The sequence below is a fragment of the Penaeus japonicus genome, unplaced genomic scaffold (genome assembly GCF_977035675.1).
Source record: "Penaeus japonicus unplaced genomic scaffold, GWHDUDI00000001_assembly GWHDUDI00000024, whole genome shotgun sequence".
Taxonomy (NCBI): Eukaryota; Metazoa; Arthropoda; class Malacostraca; order Decapoda; family Penaeidae; genus Penaeus; species Penaeus japonicus.
In genome coordinates, this window is record NW_028234426.1 from 29,826,251 (window position 1) to 29,851,250 (window position 25,000).

General features: G+C 35.1%; 2 protein-coding genes across 26 annotated transcripts in view; one reads left to right on the forward strand and one right to left on the reverse strand.

The window, feature by feature from the left end:
* The window catches only part of LOC122252394 (aldehyde dehydrogenase family 3 member B1), a 26,676-nt gene extending 11,241 nt beyond the window's left edge, over positions 1-15,435 (forward strand). For 5 of the 23 annotated variants that reach the window (XM_043014869.2, XM_086550965.1, XM_043014870.2 and 2 more), the window contains 6 exons: positions 1-47; positions 1,027-1,142; positions 8,284-8,419; positions 8,987-9,137; positions 10,627-10,751; positions 14,490-15,435. The exon at positions 1-47 is cut by the window's left edge and continues 39 nt beyond it. In XM_043014869.2, the coding sequence (XP_042870803.2) occupies positions 1-47; positions 1,027-1,142; positions 8,284-8,419; positions 8,987-9,137; positions 10,627-10,698 (522 nt within the window). In that variant the 3' untranslated portion in view covers positions 10,699-10,751; positions 14,490-15,435. Of the gene's footprint in view, positions 48-1,026; positions 1,143-3,893; positions 4,010-5,510; positions 5,627-8,283; positions 8,420-8,986; positions 9,138-10,626; positions 10,752-14,489 lie in introns of all 23 variants that reach the window. The other 18 variants (XM_086550969.1, XM_086550973.1, XM_086550975.1 and 15 more) reach the window with 7 other exon arrangements.
* A 7,256-nt stretch (positions 15,436-22,691) lies between these two features.
* The window catches only part of Syx1A (Syntaxin 1A), a 42,013-nt gene continuing 39,704 nt past the window's right edge, over positions 22,692-25,000 (reverse strand). Inside the window, exon 7 of one of the 3 annotated variants that reach the window (XM_086550981.1) lies at positions 22,692-24,346. The gene's annotated coding sequence lies outside the window, so the exon portion shown is untranslated. The remainder of the gene's footprint in view (positions 24,347-25,000) is intronic. The other 2 variants (XM_086550980.1, XR_015192199.1) reach the window with 2 other exon arrangements.

A 25,000-nucleotide genomic window follows, 5' to 3' on the forward strand; every position in this document is an offset into this window, starting at 1 on the left:
GTGAATGTCAGCTCTGCATATGAGGCTATCAACTTCATCAACAAAAGGTGAGAAATCTGTGATGTGTAACATTAGATCTCATCTGGAAACCTAAGTAAAAAAGAATTGTATATGAAAATTTGTTATTTTGTTTAAACTCTGTTGGATGATATAAAGGATACTAGTTTCTCAATATTGGTTTTCCCTTTTTTTTTATAGATAATCAAAAAATTGTTCTCTAAATTTGTTAACACTTATGAAATATACAAATGATTTTCTTCTCCCCCCCTATATCTTTCTTGTTTGCTTTCTTTCCCCTCTTTTCTATTCTCTCTATTCTCTTTTCTCCCTTTTCTATTCTCTCTCTTCTCTTTTCCATATTTTCTTATTATCATTTTCTGTCTTCTCTTTTTTCTGTCACCATCCCTCTCTCCCTCCCTCCCTCCCTCCCTCCCTCCCTCCCTCTCTTCCTCCCTCCCTCTCTCCCTCTCTCCCTCTCTCCCTCTTCCTCCTCCTCCCTCCCTCTCCTCCCTACGTCCTCCCTCCCTCTCTCCCTCCCTCCCTCCTCCCTCCTCCCTCCCTCCTCTCCCTCCCTCCCTCCCTCCCTCCCTCCCTCCCTCCCTCCTCCCTCCCTCCTCCCTCCCTCCCTCTCTCCCTCTCCCTCCCTCCCTCCCTCCCTCCCTCCCTCCCTCCCTCCCTCCCTCCCTACCTACCTCCCTTGTAATATCTTCTCCTTTCCTTTAATATATTCTCCTCTCTCTGATACAAGCAAACATGTTATTTTTCAGCATTCATAGGATATTTAATTATGGACACTTCGGATTCAGATGTTTACACATGGTTTATAAGCAATCTATAGTCTAGTTGCTTACCAATTTTTTTTTTAGTTACAGGGTATTTTTTATTGTTATTATTCTTTGTAGTAAAACAGTAGAGAAAATACCATGTTACAAAGAATATTGATGAACTATGGACCAGTATTGACAGGTGCAGCATTATGAATAGATAGATATATATATATATCAGTTGATTAATTTTACCCCACAGAGAGCATCCCCTCTGCTGCTATATTTTCACCACAGACTCAAAGACAAGGAAAGGTTTTATACAGGATGTTGCAACAGGATCTATCTGTGTTAACGATTGCATAGTTCATTTCTCTAGTGAGTGTCTATTTGTGTTTTGTTTCATGGTGGTGGGAGGCATGATGTTCTGCTAGAAGTACTAACATGGTGTAATGTTTCCACACTGGGACTACTACTACATTGGGTGAAGTTTTGTAGATATATTAAGAATGTGTTTACTTTTAAAGAGAACTAAAAAGTGAGACAAAATGGATATTAACCCATTGCGGACGGGGATAGATTCGCTTGCCCAATCTCCAGGATAGGTTTTATATTAGAGCGAGGCAGCTTGAAGCACCATAATTTGAATCTTCCCACTCTCAGTCATTCATTGTAAAACTAGAGCATTTTTTGTGTTTAATTTTTTGTGTGTTTTATTGAGTTTAGAGACTTATATGTGCCATATGACAGACTCTATCAGTGCTGCAGTTGACTGAAATTGTAGTATATGATCCATATTAGCTCATTATTTTCTTTATACTCAGTGCGATAGAAATATTGCTGTTTTATGGGAGGACAAAAGGTAACTTTATTTTTTCATATTTTTGTGCTGTCATGAACAAATATGAAACATATAACCACCTACAATGAAGATAACATGAAGAGGTAGGGAAGAGGAATGAAACCTGTGCTTATGACTGTGAGTCCCACAGTGAAAGGCATCCATATTGGCACAGGAGCACATTTTAGACACTGGGTATGGATTGAGTCACCTTCCTCTTCTCCTTCTGCCTGCACAACCTTCATCGGCGGTACTTTAGAGCAAGAGGTCGTCAACTCAGTGTGAGTGTGTGCCATCGCTCTATAAAGATAGTGCTTGTTAGAGACTGGATGGGTGCCATTCAAGGCTCTCTCTCCTGCTGGTGCTAGGAAAAAGTGGTACCATCTAGGTTTTGGACATTAACACTTTCCCGACAGGGCACGCGCTACGCGAAAACCCCTATGTTGGGCCATTGCAATATTGCATTGGAAACGTCACACTGGCATGACGCTCCGTCATCGGGAATTTAGCTGTGTCACAAGGGTTTGATGCACCATCGTCATAGGGTTAAGTTAGCTTAATATTACAGTAATTACTGTAATTAGGACTGCAGTTGCTATCATCACTCATTCCTTTTTCATAGCACAATAAAACAGCACAGGCGAATAGTCTGAGGTGTCAGGCCAAAGCTCCTACGTCATGTATGTCATGACACCCATCCACAATGGGTTAACCCATTGTGTATGGTTGTTAAGACATACATGTTGGCACCGATTAGGCCTAAGATAAGGTTGTCAATGCGTACATGACGCGACATCGGGATCTCCTCACAGTTGAAGTGCGCACACAGTCATAAAGTATTACGGATGTAACAGCACTAGCTTCCAGAGCTACAGGGTTCCAAAGTCAGCCTAAATTCTCATTTTATGATGTATTTATGGAAAAATATTGTTTGGGCTAGTCTGTGCTACTCAGAGGGCAGAGAAAACCCTTTCCCAATCCCTCTAATTTTTAGCTGGTGCCACTAGTGTCATAGACCACCTGCCTTGATGATCAGTTAGGTCGTTAGGTGCCCCGTCAGCAGTGGGTTAACCTTTGTATTGAAAATATATGCATATATATCTTTTAATGATGGGGGTATTTATTTTGTCCCATCACTAATAGGGTGCAGGATTTAGGCACTTTTTGTTTATGAATAATTAATATTTACTTAATCCTCTTGGGCATGGTGTGCTTCAAATATGGACAATTCATTCTCCAATAAAAGCTAAAATATGATGATGAAATCTGTACAAAGCAAAAAAAAAAAGTGAAAATGTAAGGATAGTGCTACATTTGCATTGTATGCCTTCACAGAACCATAAACAAGCATTTTGTGTGTTTGAGAGTAGCCCTCTCGCACACACAATTCTTAGGTAATAGAAATAAGGTAAGAGAAATAAGGTTTAGGTACATGATAAGATTTTTATTTTATAATGTAGCTAAATGACTTAACATCAGTAGTGAATGGAAAGAGGTAAAAGAAAAGGGAATGATCAGTTTAGTAGTAAGGGTAATGAAGAACTAAGTAGGAAGTTTTACTGAAAATGTTACATAAAAATATATTTTTGCTGTTACTAAATATGCTACTAAACAGACCCACACATGAAATTTTGAGTACACTATGCTTACTTAACTAGTCACAACTACACTTGCTGAACCTCTAAAGGACATTCCATCTTATGATCTGATGCAGAAATGTATTAAACAGTCACTTATCTAATCTAATTCAGTCTTCAAAAAAATAAGGTGTATTTGTATATACAGGTCAAAATCTAAGTGGTGATACTTTAAAATCTTAGTATAATTATCTGGTTTCCTGTGAAATACTGGCACAGATTGTGTGTGTTTTCACCAGAGCATAACTGAATTTAGGTATATAATGAAGTATACTCCATGTGTTGAAAGGAATTTTAATCATGTTACAAAAATGAGGAACCAACAACGATCAATGTATTTGAATCCCTTAATGACAGATAATGTAATATTCATGTCATGGCTCTGTCTGGCCTTCATGCTGGGTGACTGGGTGTATAGTAGCTGGATGTTGCCTCAGCATACAAATAGCCTGGGGCATTAGGCTTGCACACTGAAATGCCCCAGCTAGATGACCAGGCATAGCCAAAGTGGCCCCTTTGTTAAAGTGTTAATAACGAAACATGTATTTTACTTCTCTGTAACCATTTTTCTCTCCATTCTCATCCTACAGTGTACACCATTACAATGTGAAAATTACTATAATCGACTAATTACTTATTACTTTTATTCAGGGAGAAGCCACTAACTCTTTACATCTTTACGGAGCACAAAAATATTCAAAACCTCTTCCTAGCACGCACATCTAGTGGCAGTTCCTGTGTGAATGACACAATGGTACACTTGTCAGGTAGTTATATATAAAAATTGGCTTTAGAGTGTTCTTTCAAAATTTTCTCAAAGGTAGGCCTAACAGCGGTTACCATCTATTGAGCCGATGTGATTGTCTTTACTGTTTGTCTTGAGGAATATTTTATTGCATACCTGTCTTATCTTGTCTTAAATAAAACATTTTTCTTTCCATCTTTCAAAGTCTTCCAGATGATATTACACAGTGGATAACTTGTATGCAATCAAGTATTTCCTTCTCACAAGTGTACTAAAAGGTGCATGCATTTGAGTTTTTTTGATTATGATGCTTTGACATATGCTTTTATTTTATTTGTAAAAGTATTTTAAGCCAGATTGTTTATATGTAGCTTAGTTATTGGTTCTCAGTAAGTTTTTAGAGGAATTGTTATCAATGGGGAGGAAACCATTTTTTCCTTTGTGTGATGTGAAAGTGATATGTGAATTAGGTTATTTTGGTGATACTTGAGGTATTTTATGAATAAACAGTATTTTGTGTGAGAGTGCTACACTAAAAGTTTTTTTTCAGAGAGAGAGTGAGAGTGAGAGTGAATGAGAATGAGAATGAAAATGAGTTCGAGACTGAATAAATGAATAAGAAGTGGATTGACTGCATTTTTCCTTTTGTTGAAATTACAGACTGTTTATTCCTTCAGTTAGAATGACTTGTTATACCAAAGGCTAATTTCTATCATAAAGAGACTCACATTTTGTACTATAAGTATAGAAAATTATAGAAAACACACATCTTAAGATGGCCAGACTTAACATCTTAAGATATGGCCTGTCTCGGAAGGGTTGATTATTATTATTATTATTATTATTATTTTTTTTTTTTACCTCTTTTGGGAGGAGGAGTAAGGGAGTCCTAACCTAATTAATGTGTATAATTAAGCAAGTGATCAAGTGGGCTTATGACAAATATCACATTTAGTACTTGGAAGTTATAGATATGTAATTAGCCAATTATTTCTATACTTAATCCCAATAGCTTGCATACAACAATAGCTGACATACAACATTTATACTGACTATTTTAGGGAGCATACATTATTTATACTGGATCTAAAAGGCAGCAAAGAAGTGTGTGTTTAGATAGAGGACCCATGTTTGCTTATGGTGAATTGAGTACTCTGTTTTTTTTTAATTTGTCACATCACTTTTGGAAGTAGTGTCAGATCTACATACTGGTTTTGGGTTTTGATAAAATGTAACTTTGATTCAGGTTGATATGAGTGCCACTGAATTTTAGATTGGACTTAAATAAGCACATAAGGAAATGTTACATTTGTTTAACAGTAGTCCACATTAGATACCATACAGATATCATTTCACTCTCGTGTACTTGTGTTTATATGATCATCCATCATCCCTGCACCACCAGAAGAGGAAGAATGAAGCTGCAGAGACTGTACAAAACTTTGCTAACTTACCTCTGTAAAATATTTTGTTTTTTTCTGTGCTCGTACACTCCTTATATAAAGGTTCCTCTTTCCTTATAGAGAGAAGCCGTTGGCTCTGTATGTATTCTCAAACAGTAAAGACCTAGTAGAGGTTTTTATGGAACAAGTGCCTTATGGTGGCTGTACTGTCAATGATGTGATATTCCATGCTGCAGGTACAGTAGTGTTTAAAGGTGTTTGCATCTTGGAGTTATCAGCTGATGCTTCGCTGGATGGTGGCTGATTGTTATCAAAGGCTGATAAAGCAGTGTTCACTGTAGTATGCTACTTGGATTCATTGTTACTTGATAGAGTGCCTTGAAAAAGCAATGCAGCTGTTATATATGCACCTGTGTTTATGTAACTGTCTGTCTCTGTTAGATGAATCATTTTTTTTATGTCACCAGTTTGATAATTTATTGTGTCTGTTTGTCGTTTTATTATCATTATTATTGTTGTAGTTATATGTTATTATTATTATTATTATATTATTATTATTATTATTATCATTATTACTATTATTATTATAATTATAATTATAATTATAATTATTTTGATCATCATTATGATAATTACTACTTCATTATTATTGTTATTGTTATCATTATTATGATTATTATTATTGTTGTTGTAATTGTCATCATCTTATTATCATTATTGTTATTACCTTTTATTTTTCATTATTTTTTATTTATTCTGTGATATTATTTTTGCCAATATTGAACACTAATAGTGCTGTTACTATTGCTAGTTGATATTCTTATATCACTATTTGTACTGCTTTTTACTTGTGTGTGTTTGTGCATGAGCATATGTACATATATGTTCATGTTGTTTATACTGTTTATGCATTTATGCATGCATATATTTGTATGTGTATATTTATGTTACATATATTTTTGGTATGTTGTTTGTCACCCAATGCATGTATAGCAGTAGTTCCCTTGTGATGACTCTTGACAGCTAACATTATTTTTTCTTATGTTATGTATCTTTCTTGTTTACTCTTATTTTTTATTCCTGTGTGTAGAATTTTCTTCTTATTATTTTCTATGTTACGCAATATTAGAAAACCTAGTAATGATTAAGATATGTAAATACTGCATATAAGTATATAAGTGACTTGCTTGGATTTTATTTTTAGATGCTTAAACTAACATTTACATTAGGGGCTGTACCCAAGAAACATTTTGTGATGTCACTGTGATGCCTATGTTTTGGTTGCAAATAAAGCAAAATTGCGACCAACCCACTGTGACTAATTCAGGAAGCAACTTATGATGTCAGATTTGGCCCAACTTTTTTGGCATAACTTAGTTGCAAATTCCTCAAGCTGAAACTAAAAACATTTATAAGTTATGTTTTGAAAGAGTTATGCTCATATCAGCTCTCTTAAAAAGAAAACAAAAATGTTTATTTTGTAAATCTAAAGCAAGATGCAGTTTGTAAAGAGCCTTATTTAGCCAAACTAAGTAAAGGTAGAGAATTATTAACAAAAGCATAAACAGGTGTGGTCAGGGTGGACGTGGGACCACTGATTGATAGCAGTGTTGTGATAATTTGGGTTCTGAATTTCATCACACTTTAACCCGTTCCATACGGGGCCATTTCGGCTTAAAAGGACCAAAATTCTGGGACTTTCGAACGCATAAGCCTAGCGAGTCAGGATTCGCGACCAGTGCATTAACCCTTTCCCGACGGGGCACGCGCTACGTGAAAAACCCTATGCCGGGCCATTGCAATATTGCATCGGAAATGTCACACTGGCATGACGCCCCAGCATCGGGTATTTAGCTGTGTCACACGAGTGTGACGCACCATCGCCATAGGGTTAACGGGTTAAAGCAGTGGTGTGAAGTCATCAGCTCAAAAGTCATTGTTTGATAAGAATAGTGAAATCATTCCAAGAACAAGTAACTGCCCTAACATACGTGCAAAGTATGATTCTATCAGTCACCTCAACCTATTTTCTAATAGTTATCTTTGGAAGCAAATGGGGGCATCATGTAAGATAGTTTTGGGAACCCCCACTTTAAAGGCTGATTCCTGGGTTAAAGTTTCAGTGTCAGTTCTGCAGAAATCTTTCATTTCAGTTTTCACTGGCACTATTGTTTTAGAGTAGCTAAAATTAACCTGTTCATTTCTTTAGGTAATTAAGGAGGAGGGTATAGAATATATCATGGTTGCAAAGAAATAATGGGCGACTTTGTTTTCATATTATTAGGCTGTGATTGGTTGGCCAGGGTAATGAAGTTTCTTTAAAGTTGTATTTAAAACTGCTTCTTGGATCATGTTTCCTGTGTGAGTCATAAATGCTATGGCCGAAAATTGGACATTAACCCCTGAAGGACACATTCTCTTGCAATCTAATGCAAATTCAATCAGTACAATTAAAAAGGTATATTTTTAAAATCTATTGATCAAAATCTTTGCTATGGCACTTTGAAACAATTATTTTAATTTTCTGGCTTCCTGTTAAACATTTGTACGATTTGCACATCTTCACCTGAGCTTAACTAAATTTAGTTAGCACGTCTTTTATGGGTTAACCCCAATATTTAGGACATGATATCCTTTATGTCCTGTGTTGAAAGTTTGTTGGTACAAAGTAAACTCATTTTATTTTATTGCAGTAACAGTAGTAGTAATCTAATGGCATTGAATAGCCATGTAGGTGTGTAACCTAAAAATTTATGAGATGATTCCTTCAGAATTTGATTATGACATTGCATATCAAATTTTGGTTTCACTCCAATTTAATGAGGTATGAAATATATTTTCAGGAAATGTGGATATATGCATGCTAACATTTAGTTTACGTATCTGTCTACAGTTCACGACCTACCATTTGGTGGGATTGGAAACAGTGGAATGGGAGCTTATCACGGCAAAGCTTCTTATGACACCTTTACTCACCGCAAGTCCTGCCTCATTAGGAACTATAACAAGATTGCTGATGTCATTGGAGCGTAAGTCATTTCTTTGGTTCTTTTCAAAGTTTGCCTATTCTTAGTGAGGTTTGGCTTAAAAGAAAGAAGAAACACAAAGTTCATGTTGTAATTATTGTAGGATAGTATGTTATGATGACGTGCTATTTATAAAAGTGGATTATTAGGAGCTGTGGCAAGTATGGATTGACCTAAATTTTGTCAGGTGTAGAGATGAGAGCTTACTTTATCAGTTCACTCAATAAGCTGCTGTTACTCAAATGAGACATGACAGAAGTAATTCAACATCATATTGTTCCAGAAGGATAGTGCAATAGAATATGTCTCTAGGATTTGATTTGATACATTAGGAGTTGCAGCAAGTTTCAGTTGTGGGAAAATAGAATGATTGTGCCTAGCCAGGGTGGTAGCCACACCTAATAAACCCTCCATGCTTTGGGAAGTATGTCTTTCAGTTTTATTTGATTTTTCATAAATGTCTACAGACTAACCCAAATGGTGCAATTGCACTTGTTTTTCGGTGCTTGATATTGTTAAAAATTTAGATATCAGCCTAATTTTAATTTATTCCTTGTTTCTCATTTACAGCAAACGTTACCCTCCATACAGTGAGAGCAACATGAAGTTCCTCTCCAGGATGCTTAAAGAACGAGCAACTCCCAGCTTAAAATATCTGCCGTATTTCCTTACATTTGGCCTAGGTGTGGCCTCTGTCTTCGCTGTGAAGGAAATTGCCAAGGTAAGATTAAATTGCAAATGCCGTCATATTGCATGTACAGATACACATACATGAATAAACGTAATCACACAATCATGAACATGTACACATGCATATTCCTTTGTTAAAATATTTATGTATGAAAGTTCATACATATACTTGTTTTATTGATACTTTTACTTTCATTATCATCATTTGTTTTCAAGAGAGCACTAGTATTAAAATTATTTTGTGTGTAGAACAGAAATTAAAGGGTAGGTAATCTTCAGAATCCTCTGTGTGTGCATGCTTGTGTGTGTTTAAGAGTGTGCATTTCCAGGTGTGTTCATGTGCATATGTATTAGTTTTATTACTATATATTACTTTGTTTAATAAGAGCATTTTTATAAACCATTCATATATTTCTGATTAAGAGACCTTGTGTGATCTCCAATTTGTAGATATTAACCAATTGCAGTTGGTAATAGTTTTGCTTACCCTGTCCCCAGAATGGGCACTAGTGCCACCTGTCTGGTACCCCAGTTAGATTTTTTCAGAGTGAGGAAACTTCATGTGACATATTGCATTTGCTCTTTCATTCACTCTTTATAATACTAGAGCTTTTTGTTGTTGTATTTTTTTTTGAGAGACTTGTACATGCTATATGACAGGCTTTATCAATATTGCAGTAGTCTAAAATTGTAGTATAGGGTCCATATCATCTCATTATGTCCTTTATACTTGGTGTAATAGAAGTATTGCAGTTTTATGGGAGGAAAAAAAGTAACTTTAGTTTTTTTGTATTTGTGTACTGTCATACACAAATACGAATATAAAAGAAATAACCATCCACAATTAAGATTCCATGAAGAGATGGGAAAAGGAAGTAAACCTGTGTTTAGGACTGTGAGTGCCACAACAAAGGCAGGCAGACTGGCACAGGGGCACATCATGGATGCTAGACATGGTCTGTGTCACCTTCCTCTTCTCACTCTCCTCGCACATTCTACATCACTGGTCATTTGGAACAGGATGTCGGCATCAGAAGATAATACTTGCTGGTGACTGTGAATGGGTGCGATTCTTTCCTGCTGGCTCTTGGAGTGTGAAAATATTCAATGTGTCATGCTTTGAATAGAAACACAACATCCTCAATGTTATGAATCAAGCTAAATCAAGCCAGGAACTCCAAAAGATACCTTTTGGTTTTCCTGCCTGAAGTATCTAGTTTGAACTAAGACATTGTAGATTTTTTGTGTTCTCACTCTAGCTGTATTTCATTTTTTTTTTTTTTTTTTATGGATTTATTGTTTTCATTGTTGTATGGTTTTCTAAAGACCATCATGCAAGAAAATTTATGGTTGTACCTGAGACCAGTTAGATTTGCTTGCTGCTTTCAGTTAGCCTTCACATTTTATCAATCAGGAAATCTGAAAGGAGTTAAAAAGCAGAGGGATTGGCTCATTTTTTCATCATTCCTCTTGAAGATTGGGAAAGATCAAATTTTAAAAATATTTTCTTCTTCCCTCAGGGTGGTTTACAAGAATGGTTGAATCGTAGAGTTGGCACCACTCTCAGCTTTTTGCGATCATCCAGATCTTAGCACTTTCATAGGAGTTATTCCTCATACTTAGCAATGTAGAATTCAGATGTCAAGTAAGTGGAGCCATGTAGACAGGAGGAATTTGATTCTCTAATTTTCACTTTTTTAATGAATATTAGTATTGTAGTTGTTGGTTTATTTGATTTTCTTTCAAAAAGATTAGAATGTTATTTTATTAATATTTAAGAGTGTAAAAGAAAGCAAACAAACAATTCACAAGACTTGAATGAGGTGTGAATACCAATGCAGGGATTTGGAAAAGTTTTATGTGAATAATATGCTTGTTAATTTTTTATATAGGGCCTTGCCATAGAGAAAAAAAAAAATTGTTGCTATTGATAAGTGAAGATGTATTGTGATAATTAGGTTGTCAGGCATTCTACATCTGGGTTTTAGTTTTCTTCAAAGGCAAGTCTAATGTGTCTCAAACTTTTTAATTTCATTCTTTCTTAACCCACTCATGACGGGGGCATTCCAGCCTTGCATGTGACAATGCCGGGGCTCTCGAACGCATAGGCCTAAATCAGTTAGATAAACGACGCCGTATGGCGTCACCCAGCGAACGGGCCTTGAATGAGCGGTACTGTAGTGTACCACCCGTCCAGAGAGGATTAATGGGGATGTTAACATCCTTGTGGTCTGCTGTCAGTTCTCTATCAAACCCCTCCTGAATAACGATAAAACACAATGGTACTCTCTATGTTCTAATGCTTACAACTATCAGTCAGAATACCTATGTTTTTACATATCAGTATCATGATTGATGCTGTTTGCTTGCTTAGGTAGAAAAACTCTGCCTTATGTTCCCCCTACCCTTGGACAAAGTATTTTGAGTAGCTGTTTCAGGTCCAATCACCAATTTTTAGCATGGACCTGGGTGGTGTCATGATCTCAGTACCTGATCCCCCACTTGTGAGAAATGTCCTACACTAACAGGAATTATGGAGGTAAACTCCAAACTGAAAAGTGGCAAAGCAGTAGGTGTAAGTGGCATTCCTGCTAAGCTTTAGTGGCAAACCCATTGCTCATGGGTTGTATGTAATTATCAAGACATTACAATTCTCAGCATGCCATACAAGATGCTCACTCATTCTTTTGAGATGCATCTTATATCACATGCTGAAAAATCAGGGACTAAAGTTCCCAATAAACTCTATCCTTGTGTTTTGATTCATTATAGAGTACTGGGGTAAGTTTTGCTTTCTTACAGCCTCAAGACAGCACTTGATGCAGTGCATGATCAATCACTCTGAGAGATCCTGAGGCTTAAAGGAACTCTGATAAAGATTATTTAATATATAGCAAGCTTATTTACTCTTACTGTAGAGTGTGTTGGGGGTAAGTCAAGTGAAATCAGGAAGGAGGCAAGGCTGTGCCCTTGCACTAGGGCATTACAGCACTTGCACGGACTTGATAAATGGAGTAACAGGATAATGTCAGTTACTGACCTTGACTCTGCTGATAATACTGTCATCTTAGCTGAGTCTCTAGTGGCTCTTATGCATTCAGCAGTGAGGCAAAGCCCTTGGGTCTAGAGGTATCTTTAATCTAAACCAGCATAAAGGATTTTTTGGGTTTGTTTGAAAAACCTGCTCAGTCAGTACATGCTTGAGATGAAGGCATTAAAGTCACACATAGATTCTATTTATCTTGGTAGTGTAATTCATTATTCATGACTGTGAGACTAGGAAGTCTCACATACGGATGAATTAGTCTGATGGCAGGAGCCATGAACTCTATTGACAAGTATTTTATATGCTTATACCTGTACAGAAGGACCAAACTATGTGTCTTCAAGGCCCAGATGTTACTAATTCTACTGTATGGCAGTGAAACCTGCACTCTCTAGACCATTGGACCAATCAGGACAATCCAGAACTGCCAACTCAAGCCATATTAACACTTTGCTAGTTCCCTGAGAATGATCCTGTCTATCAGATTCTTTTCTCTGGAGGCAATCCTGGGTAGAGGGGGCCCATTGGAGGACCAAGAAAGTTTGGTTTGAACAAATCAATCAAATATATTGTGAATAAGTTTTGATGATGGACCATTCCCCTGATGGCAGCTCACGTATGGACCTTTGTGGTTGAAAGCTGAGTGTGGATGTGGCAGTGCATGGGTCCATGTGTCAACCCTGTTGATTGGATGGTTGATTGGCCAATCAAGCCATAGCTTAAAATTTGAGAACCAGTGTTATACCTGATAGGACAGTGGTTCCCGAACTATTTTACATGATGCCCCACCACCTCTTTTTTGTATTTATATGGAATTATATATTTTTTCTTGTATTTATATCTCAGCACTGTTTAGGAAAACAAAGAATTTAGCATGTATTACAACAAATAAAACAAACAAAACAGGCATGAGGTATTTTACGAAGTAAATAAATATTTTATTCAAAGGGAGCAAAAAAAGGTTATAAAGTAGACAAATTGGCAAAATGGACTTCCAAGCACTAAATAATTTTAAAACAAGGGATATAATATTCGGGGATACTCATGAGACTGAAATAACCATACAGCAAATCTAGTATACCACTGATTCTATATGCAGTTTCATAAACTAACTTAATAGAAAATGGCTGGGATGACTGATAGAATTATACTTTGCACATATGTAAGGGCAGATACTTGTTCTTGGAATTATTTCATTTTTCTCATGAAACAATGACTTTTGAGCCGATGACTTCACACCCCCCTTGTATCTTCCTGGTGCCCCCAGTTTTGGGAACCACTGTACTAGGATGAAATACAGCCTTTTTTATGCTACATTTTTTTGGATGAAGACAAAGTATACAACAGACAACAGCTTTGACATGGAATGTGAAATGTTTTATGTTTTTTGTAGTTAGAGATGTTTAACCCATTTACACCGGGGCGGAATTTCACTTACTTCCGGTCATGCCGGAAGATATCAAGCGTGCAATGGTACGTGCCGGGGTGTTTTCCCGTTGTGTGAGGTCGCTCTGATGCTCGCAGAGCATTTTTCACCCGCCCTATCCTTATGGTTTGAGTGATTGCACGTAAATTTATTGCCATGTTCAGAGGAGTTAATTTAGTCAAAAAGCATGTTACATTAATGCCTATTTAGTTTTGTTTGATTGAACTTTGCATATATTCTTCACTTCTACGTGAAAATACCAAAGGAAAGTGGAAGCAATCTCTTAGTGTGGCATCAAAAAACAGGTTTTATACTTTTTCTTTTTTTACCAAAACGAAAAGAACAACAATATGAATAATTATACACGTACATATGAGTATGTACATGTACCTCGTGAAGTGATATCACGGGTAATCAACAAATTATAAGTAGTATTGCATTAGTAATTTTTTACTTTATTTTATTTCTTGGCCAAACACATTTGATTTTACAATAGTTTTTTAACTCGGATCTTTCTATTCAACCGGTCAAGAAGCAGAAATTACCATGATGTCATCAATATCACGTAGTTTTCTGTGACGTCATTTTTTTAACGTTATCTCTCATTTTATGACACTCAAACACCTAAACTAAAATAACAGAGTTATCTAACGATCTATTGCTGACGTTTCAGCGTGTCACTACTGGGCTCCCGGGGCGTGGGCAGAAAATGTACCACGTCTCAGGACGTTCCCTGGGTCCGGGGACATTTTTTAGACCCCGTGATAGCAAGTCAACCGGTGCGAATGGGTTAATAGTTGTATATATAAGGAGAAAACAACAAAATTTTACTTTTTCTTTTCTTTTCATTAACAATAATTAGATGCAAGTAGAACACTGTTTACTAATTTTTTTGTATTGTCTCTTTTCAGGCAGTAGGAGCTGATGATGATTAGACAAAATCAGGAAGGCCAGTATTTTGGGTTTTGTGGAACATGCATACATACTGTATAAACAGATTATTTTTCTTAATTTTTTGCTTTTCATTTTACTTTGTAAAAAGTTTTTTTTTTCCTATCATATATTAATACAATCCAGTGGAAAGACTTCCCAGCCAAAGAGTAGGCATGTGATAGTTTGCTTTAAATATTGCAAACCAGAAAGTTGAGGTATGTATTTTATTTTACCCATTAGGTTTATCTGTATTTTGGTAAAGCTACATGTAAATTTCAAAAAAGATGATAAAGATATGTGTATTGTTTCATTTTTTGTAATCATTTAATGGGAAAGGAGAATTTTTGTAAGAATGAAAAGTATTTGTAAGTTGCATAATACCACAACCCATGGTTATGAAACTTTGTAGGACAAAGAAGGAAGTAAAGTCCACTTACAGACAAAAATAGTGGTGATAGGAAGACCGGAGTACAATGCGCAATACATTCTTCCAGTTTTGTTGTTTTCTTAATTATTGCTATAATCTTATCCCATTCATGTTACGAAACTGTTGTTTCATTAATTTTTAGTTGGAGATGTCTGTAGAGGGAATCATTTGTTAGAGATTTTGCATGTATTTTGATATCTTTAATCAGTATGATAATCAAGATATCTTAGTCATTTAGAGGTTGTTGAATTTCTATTGCATAGTTTTTGGTTAGTTATGGATGAGCTTTAAACGGCTTCTGCTTCAGTAAAGTTTCAGTTACTACTAACCATCCTCTTTTGTTACTTCTGGACCAAATTTGTTCTGCATGGTTGGTCGAGGCTTTTCTACGATACTCTGTATATGCATAAGGACTCCCATATAATGTTTTTTGTACAGGGACCATGTATTCTTTATAGATTCAGGATTTGAATATGAATAAATATGAAATTTAAAAATGATTTTTATTCCACCTCTTTTACACACTTTACAGATTGCTTTCTCTTGTAAGGAGAAATATGCAAGATGTTGAAATGAAAGAATTTGAAGACTGGGTCTCGCTGTGGGACAGCTTTGATATCCGTTTGAATCGTTGAAAATAATCATGTATCATTTGAATTAATTAATGTATATAGCAATGCAAAGGAGAAAATGAATCTTGTGAGAAGTATTCACTACCACTAACCCCAATATGAACTTAAAGATGTCAGAAACCATCAGACAAAATAAAAACAAGAATGCGATTGGGGATTAAGTGGAAAATACTTGTGGAAATGAGTTGGGGTGTCAAGTGTTCAGAACAGCTTTTCCAGCATGATAGGCTCCAAGGCATTATGACAAAGTGTTACCCTAAATGTGATCATATAGAGGAAGGTACACTGAAGCCATATAGGCTTTCTTGTAATTGGTACTTTGAGGGTATTGCATGTGTAGTCTCTGAAATTGGCTTGTCTGTGATTGATGAAGATATTCAGTGTCAATCAGCACTACTTCCCAATGTTACACAATTTCTGACATTTTGAACCCTTGCTAGACACTCTCTCCTTGAGAGAATCAAAATAGGCATGTTTACAGTTCTTTTAGCCACATTTCATCTCTGTCACTCCTTGATCTGCAAGTTCAACATGTAGGTTTTTTTTCAGAATACTTTAACCGGGCCCTTGAATGAGCGGTACCGTAGTATACCACCTGTCCAGAGAGGGTTAATTTCACATTGAATGTATTAAGGTCGCTATAAGTAGAATCCTTTACCTCTATCCCTAGAGCCTTCTTCAATCCCTATAGTTTCTCGGCATGCTGGACATATTCTGCTTGGTTTGTTCTCCAGCTGTTGAATCCTTTTCAAATTTCTACCAAATTCCAAAATATCCTCAAATATCTGGAATATTGACAGATCATCTATATTTTTTTGTAAATTTCAAGTCCAGGAAGGTTGGACTCTAGGAGGCACATACCCTTGGACTGTGGTGACTTTTACTTCTGGGGTTCATAATTTCATAGGGGTCCTATTCCCCCACGGAAAGTCATTGCAATCTGTTAGAATATTTTTCTTCATTCTTTGCCCTAGGGCCCTGGCCCACCACAAAGTCCAACAAGGGAAGGATGTGTTATCCATCACAAGGCAGCCCTCAGGGTACTTCTTGGATTAATGTAATGTCTCCAGTACCTTTAGCATCTGTCTATCGAGATCGAGTCCAAAACTGGAGACAAACTTTGGCAAAAAATTTGTCTACCCTCTGGACAAGTTGGGTATTAATTTTTGCAGTTGATATGGGATGTCTTCTAATATCAATCACAAGTCATGTTCATAGAGGTGGTCTTATCATGGTTAATCACTTGCCAGGTCGTCACCAATCATTTCATAAGTCTATTTGCTGATTCCTCTGCAGAAACCATAATGCCTTGGGTGACCTTGCCAAGAACAGAAGTCCAAATTAACATCATTACTTCTGGGATGCCCAGATGTAGGTTAAAAGGAGCACTGCACATGGTTCAAAGGTAATTGAAGGCAAATTTTGATTAACTCAGAAGCTTTATTTGACACTGAACTCTACTAAATTTGTTGATTCCTTTGGGAAGCTTCAAGATATAGACAGTCCACATAGGAACAGATAATGTTTCCATTACTGAAAGGACTAAGGACTCCTAGACTTAACCCATTGTGTACAGGTGTCATGACATACATGTCGGCACCGATTTGGTGTAAAAGACGGAAGTCAATGCGTATGTGACACGACATCAGGATCTGTTCACAGTTGAAGCACGCACACAGTCATGAAGTATAATGGCTGTAACGGTACAGGGTTCCAAATTCAGCTTAAGCCTGAATTTTATGATGGATTTATGGAAAAATATTATTTGGGCTAATCTGAGCTACCCACAGGGTGTAGAATACCCTTTCCCCATCCCTCTAATTTTTAGCCAGTGCCACTAGTGTTGTAGACCTCCCAACTTGATGACCAGTTAGGTCGTTTGGCGCCCCATCGGCAATGGGTTAATCTTTGGATAGGCAAAAGGGAGACAGCAACCAACAAATATATGCAATCTTGCTCAAGCACTGCTTGTGGGATGGGCTAACCTTGGGTGGAGACCTATCAACGATGTTTGACTGATTCTGGAAATTATGGAAATCCAAGTATTTATAGGCACTCTGGATGCAAAATCAATCCACATCCTGTGCACTTGGGACTGCATTTTATTGATAGAACCAAACTTAATATCATAACCTATGTCACTTTGGCAGAATGATCAAATCAGTAACAAATGACAGAATGATTAAAACTATTTCAGCTTTATATGGATCTGTGAGGATGGTTTAGGTTAGCATAAGATCAGGAGTACTGATGTGACCTATTGTCTGGCTTTGTCTGTTTGATGGGCCACCCTTAGGTGGCCTTCCCTATATTAACCCATTCCCGACGGGGGAATTCTAGCCTTGAATGTCCAAATGCCGGGGCGTTCGAATTATTAGGCCTGCACAAAATTAGGAGTATTGAATGGCTGGCACAATAAGCTTTCTGTGAGCCGCAACTGGGCTTTTAATGGCAGTACACATCTTAATATTTGTGGAAATGATGTTTAAACAAATTATCATACTAACATTCAAAGTAACTATATGTGATCTGCATGTTGATGTCCTGCGACATGTATATAATATGTATCAGCCACCTTGAGCTATAAAAGCCAAATATGGCTACTAAAGGTGATTTACTTCTTTATCTGGTAAACAATTTTGACAATTGGTAACATTCTAAATTTGTATAAATATACAGACTCATCAAATATTATTGTTAAAAAATATATGAACACTCAACTTCCTGTATGATTATATGATTTTATTTGGGGATATAAGAAAACACAATTTATTGCTTATCAACTATATTCACTTTGTAACTTGTAAGCTTGGAATGTACATGTTAAAGACTTGAATTGCAGAGTAGAGCTGCCATCCCACACTAATGCTGGGGGTTATACAATATGAAACAGTTACTGAGACTTCATACTACACATTCCAAGAAAATACTCATGGTTCATCACACTACTCAAAAATTACAAATCTAATACACCAATTCACCCATTTTGAAGATTATAAAACTGATACTGTAGATCCTAAAATGTGCTTTGAACTGGTGAGAAGACTGTTCAAAAATATTAAAAGACCTAAAATATCTTTCTGGTAAGATCATTATCTTGTAAATGCCTAAAGGATTTCAGACAGCAATGTTTGTGCTACCTGCAGGTACTAAAAAAGTGCTGTGAAATTTACAAACAAAATTAGGAGGATGGCTACCTTTGATTTAGATATCATAAAGCAAAAAGTGACAGCAGTTTATGGCACTTAGAGCTTATACATAAAAGGAAATATGAAGAAAGTGTAATTAAATGCCCATATTCTGGAAAAAAAACTTACTCTTACTTAAAAAGAAAGAAAGGAAAAGAAAAAAGAGAGGGAATAAAAGAATCCCTATTTGGACAATGTTGCAGGAATTCACACTTACCACTAGATAAAAAACAAAATCATCAATCACCTAGATCACATAATATAACAACATGACTCTGTACTCGATAGATTCTCACACATCTCTATCACAATAACAAACAGAAAGACCCCGAGCAGTGGTCTGGAACGGTCATAAAACTGGGAAACGACAGACACGCACACACGTACAATAGCTGATCATCACAACACAGGATCTGATGTAGGAATAGCAAGAGTAGAACAAGTTAATTTCTTAAATGAATAAAGAATATCCCAAAGAGTTTGTATATATATATATATAAAATAATAATAATGATAATCATCATCGTCATCATAACAATAATATCATGTATTAAAAAATGGTGTGCAATAAAAATTCTACACTGATAACTTCCTTACAAAAGAAAAGGAAATGTGACTTCCACTGCACATATTTGTTTCACTTACTGCATTAAGACATATTACTTTATAAGTACAGTAGGGCTTTTCAAAAACAACACACTTAGACTTCATAAAACAATACGAAACAGTAGCCTTCACATATACATACCAAGTAAACAAACATCATTATGCTCCTTGCTATTCCTCATACTGAATTATGATTGAGATCATTCAACAACGAAGTCAGAATTACTTAAAAAAGGAAGGTAAAGAAATGAAAAAGAAAGAAGAAAAAAAAAAAAAAGATTTTTTTTTTTTTGTTATCAATGAGTCTTACATATCTTTTAAGTGTATCTATAGCTTTCTAACACAAGTAACGTACAAACATCCTACTAACTGGATATAAAAACGTGCCCACTGGAAAGGATAAAAAGGCTCATTATTACCTTCAAGCTTTTTCAACAGGCAACTATTGAACACACAATATTGACATTATTTGGAGAATATGCAGCAAACATGTGACATGATTCCTTCTTACCTTTTCTTTCTCTCTCTCTCTCACTTTTTTTTTTTTTTTTTTTTTTGATTATTGAGTATTATTTGAATTATGGATCTTACTACGGAGAAAAGAGAGAGAAGTGTTCTATCTTTTTATCTTGTCACAGATTTTAAATGCATGATAATCTCCATCAAGACTTGAAGCTTACGAGCCTCTAGTTTCCAATGCCTCCAGAATATAGTTATTATAATGATGCGGAAATATTCTCCCATCCCTAAGGATTTTGGACTAAGAGCACAAGATTAATGAATGGACAATCAACCGCGAGGAGAGCAGCAATTCTGAGCTGAAGTTCAAGTCTTCAGAGAGACTCATTTTACAGTTATTTTATTTTTTTACTTGCTTCTTCTTCCTTTTTTTTTTTTTTTTTTTTTTTTTCTTAATTCTTAATGTAAAGTAGCTGGAAAATAAATCTCTCCCAATCATTAATCAAAACTCAGAATCACTGGTCACATCACACTTCCACATATCAAACTGCGTAGGGCGACACATTCTCTAGTCTTATCTAATATTCTACACTAAAAAATGGGGAACTGACATTAAAAGGAGGAGGGTATAACATTTGAGAAACACAAAAATGCATAGTATGATCAGTAAGACAACCTACTGGGCTTTGCACGAAACAGCTCAAGACAATGTCAATGTATTTAACATTACTGCATTTTGTCTTGATATTTCATTGAATACTAGTACATTAAAGTATCCCTATCTGGGACATAATGTTCCATGGAATAATTCCTCCTACATATGGCCCATGTTACAATTATCCTTATTTTAAATGTTTAAATAAGTTGCGCATGAGAAGAGCCACAAGAACCAACAACTTTGACAGAGCCAGTCTCAGGAATGCATTAGCTTTTAATAGCGTGCTGATCATTCTGATTTTTCCTAATTACTTTGTGTTGTTGTGAGTTTGGCAGTGAATTCAAAAAGAGTTTATTCTACAACATTACAATACACTACTGGTGTGCATTTCAACAGTGAAGGTCCTACTTACAATTCTCATATGATATAATGGCCAAAGAAATTCTGATTATAAGATATACATGAAGGTGGTACACTGTAATCAAACTTGATGGTCTCTCTAAAAATTCTACTTGATTAAATACAATATCAAAGTTTATTGTTCCCCTGGTCATTATATCAGGTTCGGAGAGTAAATCTAGGATATGCATTGGTTGATGAACGTTTAATGTATTATTATTGCTCTATCTAACCAGATCACACTACATTGGAGGAAATCTTCTGTATTAATTTTTTCTTTTTTTAAATACAATGTTAACAACTATTTTAAAGTGTTAAGAAACAAAGAAATTTCACAACCATACTCAATTCTTTTAAGTGTCGTGGCATAAGTTATGTCAAGGTAAGCCAGGACTGCCAGTCTGTCATTACTTACTTATGCCGGCATGGATTCTAAACTTTCAGTTTGTTTTCCCTAAATTTAAAGATAAATTGTTTTATGGGTAATTATCAACACTACCACAGAGAAAGGTACTTCGGAAAGATTCAATAAAAATTCAATACTATAACAAACTACTCATATCCATCAAGTGACCATTAATCAATTTATAAAAAGATTTTCATGGATATAGGCCACAAACTAGAGGAAAATTAGGTTTGTGAGCCATGGGCTGACTTCAATATGAAATAGTTCCTTTTTCACTATTTCAACATATCCACAATGAGTAATAACCACATTATCATAAAAACAAACGATGACAAAAACTATACAAATAACAATTTCTAACCCTAACCCACAAAACCAATTTTCTTTGGGGATTTACAGCAAAACCCTCCATCTCTAGATACAACAGCCCAAGTAACTAGTCAACTGCCAACACTTTAATAAAATGTAAATTCTAAATCACCTCAAACCAATTGGCAAACAAATTAGTAAGTACTAGAAAATTATACATATTGCCTGACTCCCATACAATAAAATGAAGATTAAATATTACAAATCATCATAATAAATAAATAAACTTTTTTTTTTTTTTAATACACTGGAATTACAAAGAATTGCCTATGAAATTAAAGTACTTGGAGCAATTTGGCTTCTGAGTGCTGTAAGGTTTTCTCAATGATTAGTCATGGTTGCAGGAACGAGAGCTGGACTCATTTAACTTGATAACCCAACACCATACGTAAACAGGATATAACATAGTATGGATTAGAGTTATCATCATAACACTTACGTCACATAAATATGCCTGATTGGTCCTTGAAACATGGTAAAAGTGGCCCAAACTTCAGCTCCTGCAACAACACTAACTTCAAATTTCCAACCCCATCAGTTTCCATAATGTATGTCATCTCTTGCATATCCACTATGTTCCTGAAAGTAGTCTTCCTTTAACAACAGAAAAAAGAAAATTAAGTATGTGTATATGTGCATGTGTGTATATATATGTGAATATATATATATCTATATATATATATATATATATAAATATATATATATATATATTATATATATATATATATATAATATATATATATATATATATATATATATATATATATATATATATATTAACATATATAATACATATATATATATATATATATATATATATATATATATATATATATATATATAATATATATATATAGATATATTTATATATATATATATATATATATATACATATATATACAGATATGTATATATACACATAAAATCAAAGCTTAATCTCAAGAAAGACTGAATTTCTAGGAGACCTGACCTATGGTATACCCTATGGGAAAAAGGCTACCTGATCACAACTCAATTCCATTATCGTAATAATGAATTTTGTTGAACATATTTCCAAACATCAACAGAAAGTTCTGTAATCTGATGGAGTGTTCTATATAATACTAAATTTTTCAAAGATATCTTATGATCACGTTCTTGATTGATTTCATCCCACTTACAAGTCTGCAGTTGTTTTACTTGTTAACAAAAGAGTATGTCTCCCAGATTTAGAAAAAATGACTACAATGAAACATAAGTTGAATCTTCATTTCCATGGAAAGTAGATGGGGAGTTAGTTTCTTTAACATTCTTAACAAACAAGTAACTAACAGGGCCCAGTCCAAAAAATAGATCATACAAACAATAAGTACATATTATACAATGTAATCTACAATGTAAAAAACAGGAATAAAATGATGATGATGGTGCATTAATCTCATTTTTAACATTTAACTATAGGCTCTAAAATGCTGACATTGGAAATGTTACCTATACCTTCTGTAAACTTTCATATGGTGAGCCACTTGCATATCCGGCCAGCAACACCTTTCTCCAAACGGATATACTGCAAGTCCCAGCCTTTAACCAATCTTTTGAAGCACCAGTTGACATGAGGCTACTGAATCTAAGGCTTAAATTCATCCAATTTAAGGTCGTTGTAAAAGGCATTTTGGAAAACATGAGGCTCACTTGTTGACACTATTATGCAATTGGCCAGTTTCATTTTTCAAAAAGGATTGATATATTACTGATATACTAGCAAATATCCACTATTACAAGTTACACATACTTTATCAAGTCTAATTACAATTTGAGACCATGAAACTGGAGTATCATATGTTCCTTGACAAAATAATATGAACTACAGAAAATCATGAAATGCCTGGCTCGAACTATCCAAAAGGAATTTGGGACATACAGTATCAGTTGAGTAAATAATCATCGTTGCCTTTGGTGACCGTATATGCTGGAGACATCTTTAATACTCTCAGCACCAGAGCTCTCACTGGGCTTCTGATAGTTATAAGTTAATATTCATCCTATAGAACTTTAGAGCACTGTTTGCACACATAACATATATCAAATGAGAAGAAATACATTGCAATAAAATCAGCACAAAAAAAGAAACATATAACAATACAAAGCTCACAACCTTCCATTTCAGAAAAAAATATATTAGTGACTATTTTCCTAGTTATAATTAGTAGTAACCTTTAAGGCAACAACCAAGTTTCTTTTTCACATAAAAAAGTAATATTGCTTCTGTATTGTTACAAAAAGAAAATAATCTTTCTTAAAATACTAAATACACTAATATTTCATGATAATATTCCAATAATACTATGACTAACCTAAGTACAGTGCTTGTATTGTAAGTTCACAAATATCTCCATAACTTTACTTATAGTGACTAGATTGTATGCAGTGCTTATTCACAATATTCTCCCATATTCTGTTGAGATTATTTAAACACAGATTATGAATCAATCAATTATTACATGATGAAAAGAGTATAATATGCATGCTCTGTTATAAGATGTAAATGAGTGTAAAAGTTCGTGAAGTGCTTGTATAGTGTTGCAGAGGCTGATGCTGAGAGCTGACATCTGTCCATCGAGGCTTGACTACACTATGTACAGGTCACAAGACAGGGATATCAGGAAGAAGAGAGAGATAGACGTGCCTTTTCTTTGAAGATCTAGCATGTACCTGAGTGGATGAAAGATATCAAATAAAAAGGGCAATGCTGCAAATCAATTCCTTATATATAAACTTCTTATTTCTTTATTCTTCTGCATCTCATTCAGGACATTAGAAAGTTGAAAACTCTGTCTACATCTTGCAGTATAATTTTGTGACTTTACATATATATTTACATGGATATGCACTAAAATCATAAAATTCTAGTCTCCGAATAATGAATATATGGGCCAATTTGTAGCATAAATACTTGAAATTAGTATTATAGATCCAATTGTAAACTGCAACAATAGTAAGAGCTGCTGTATTTCAGTACACATATCTCAAAATTTACCTGCATTTCCAATATGATGAACAATACAAACTGATTTGCTGAAACAAATTATCAATAGAGAAATTAATCACATAAATACATAGAACACTAATCTACACACATGTCAGAGCCATTGCAAAACACAAGTAATGGGGTAATAGGTGCGGGACACATCAAACTTAAAAGAAAAAACCAACTTACCTTAAACAATGATGAACTATGACTCAATGGGGCCAGACATGTGACAATTACTCTACAGGGTACAAAATAAATTCATTTTGTAATTTGACATTACAATTAAAAAGGTACAAATGCAAATTAACAATCTGCTTTGTGAAGTACTTTTCATT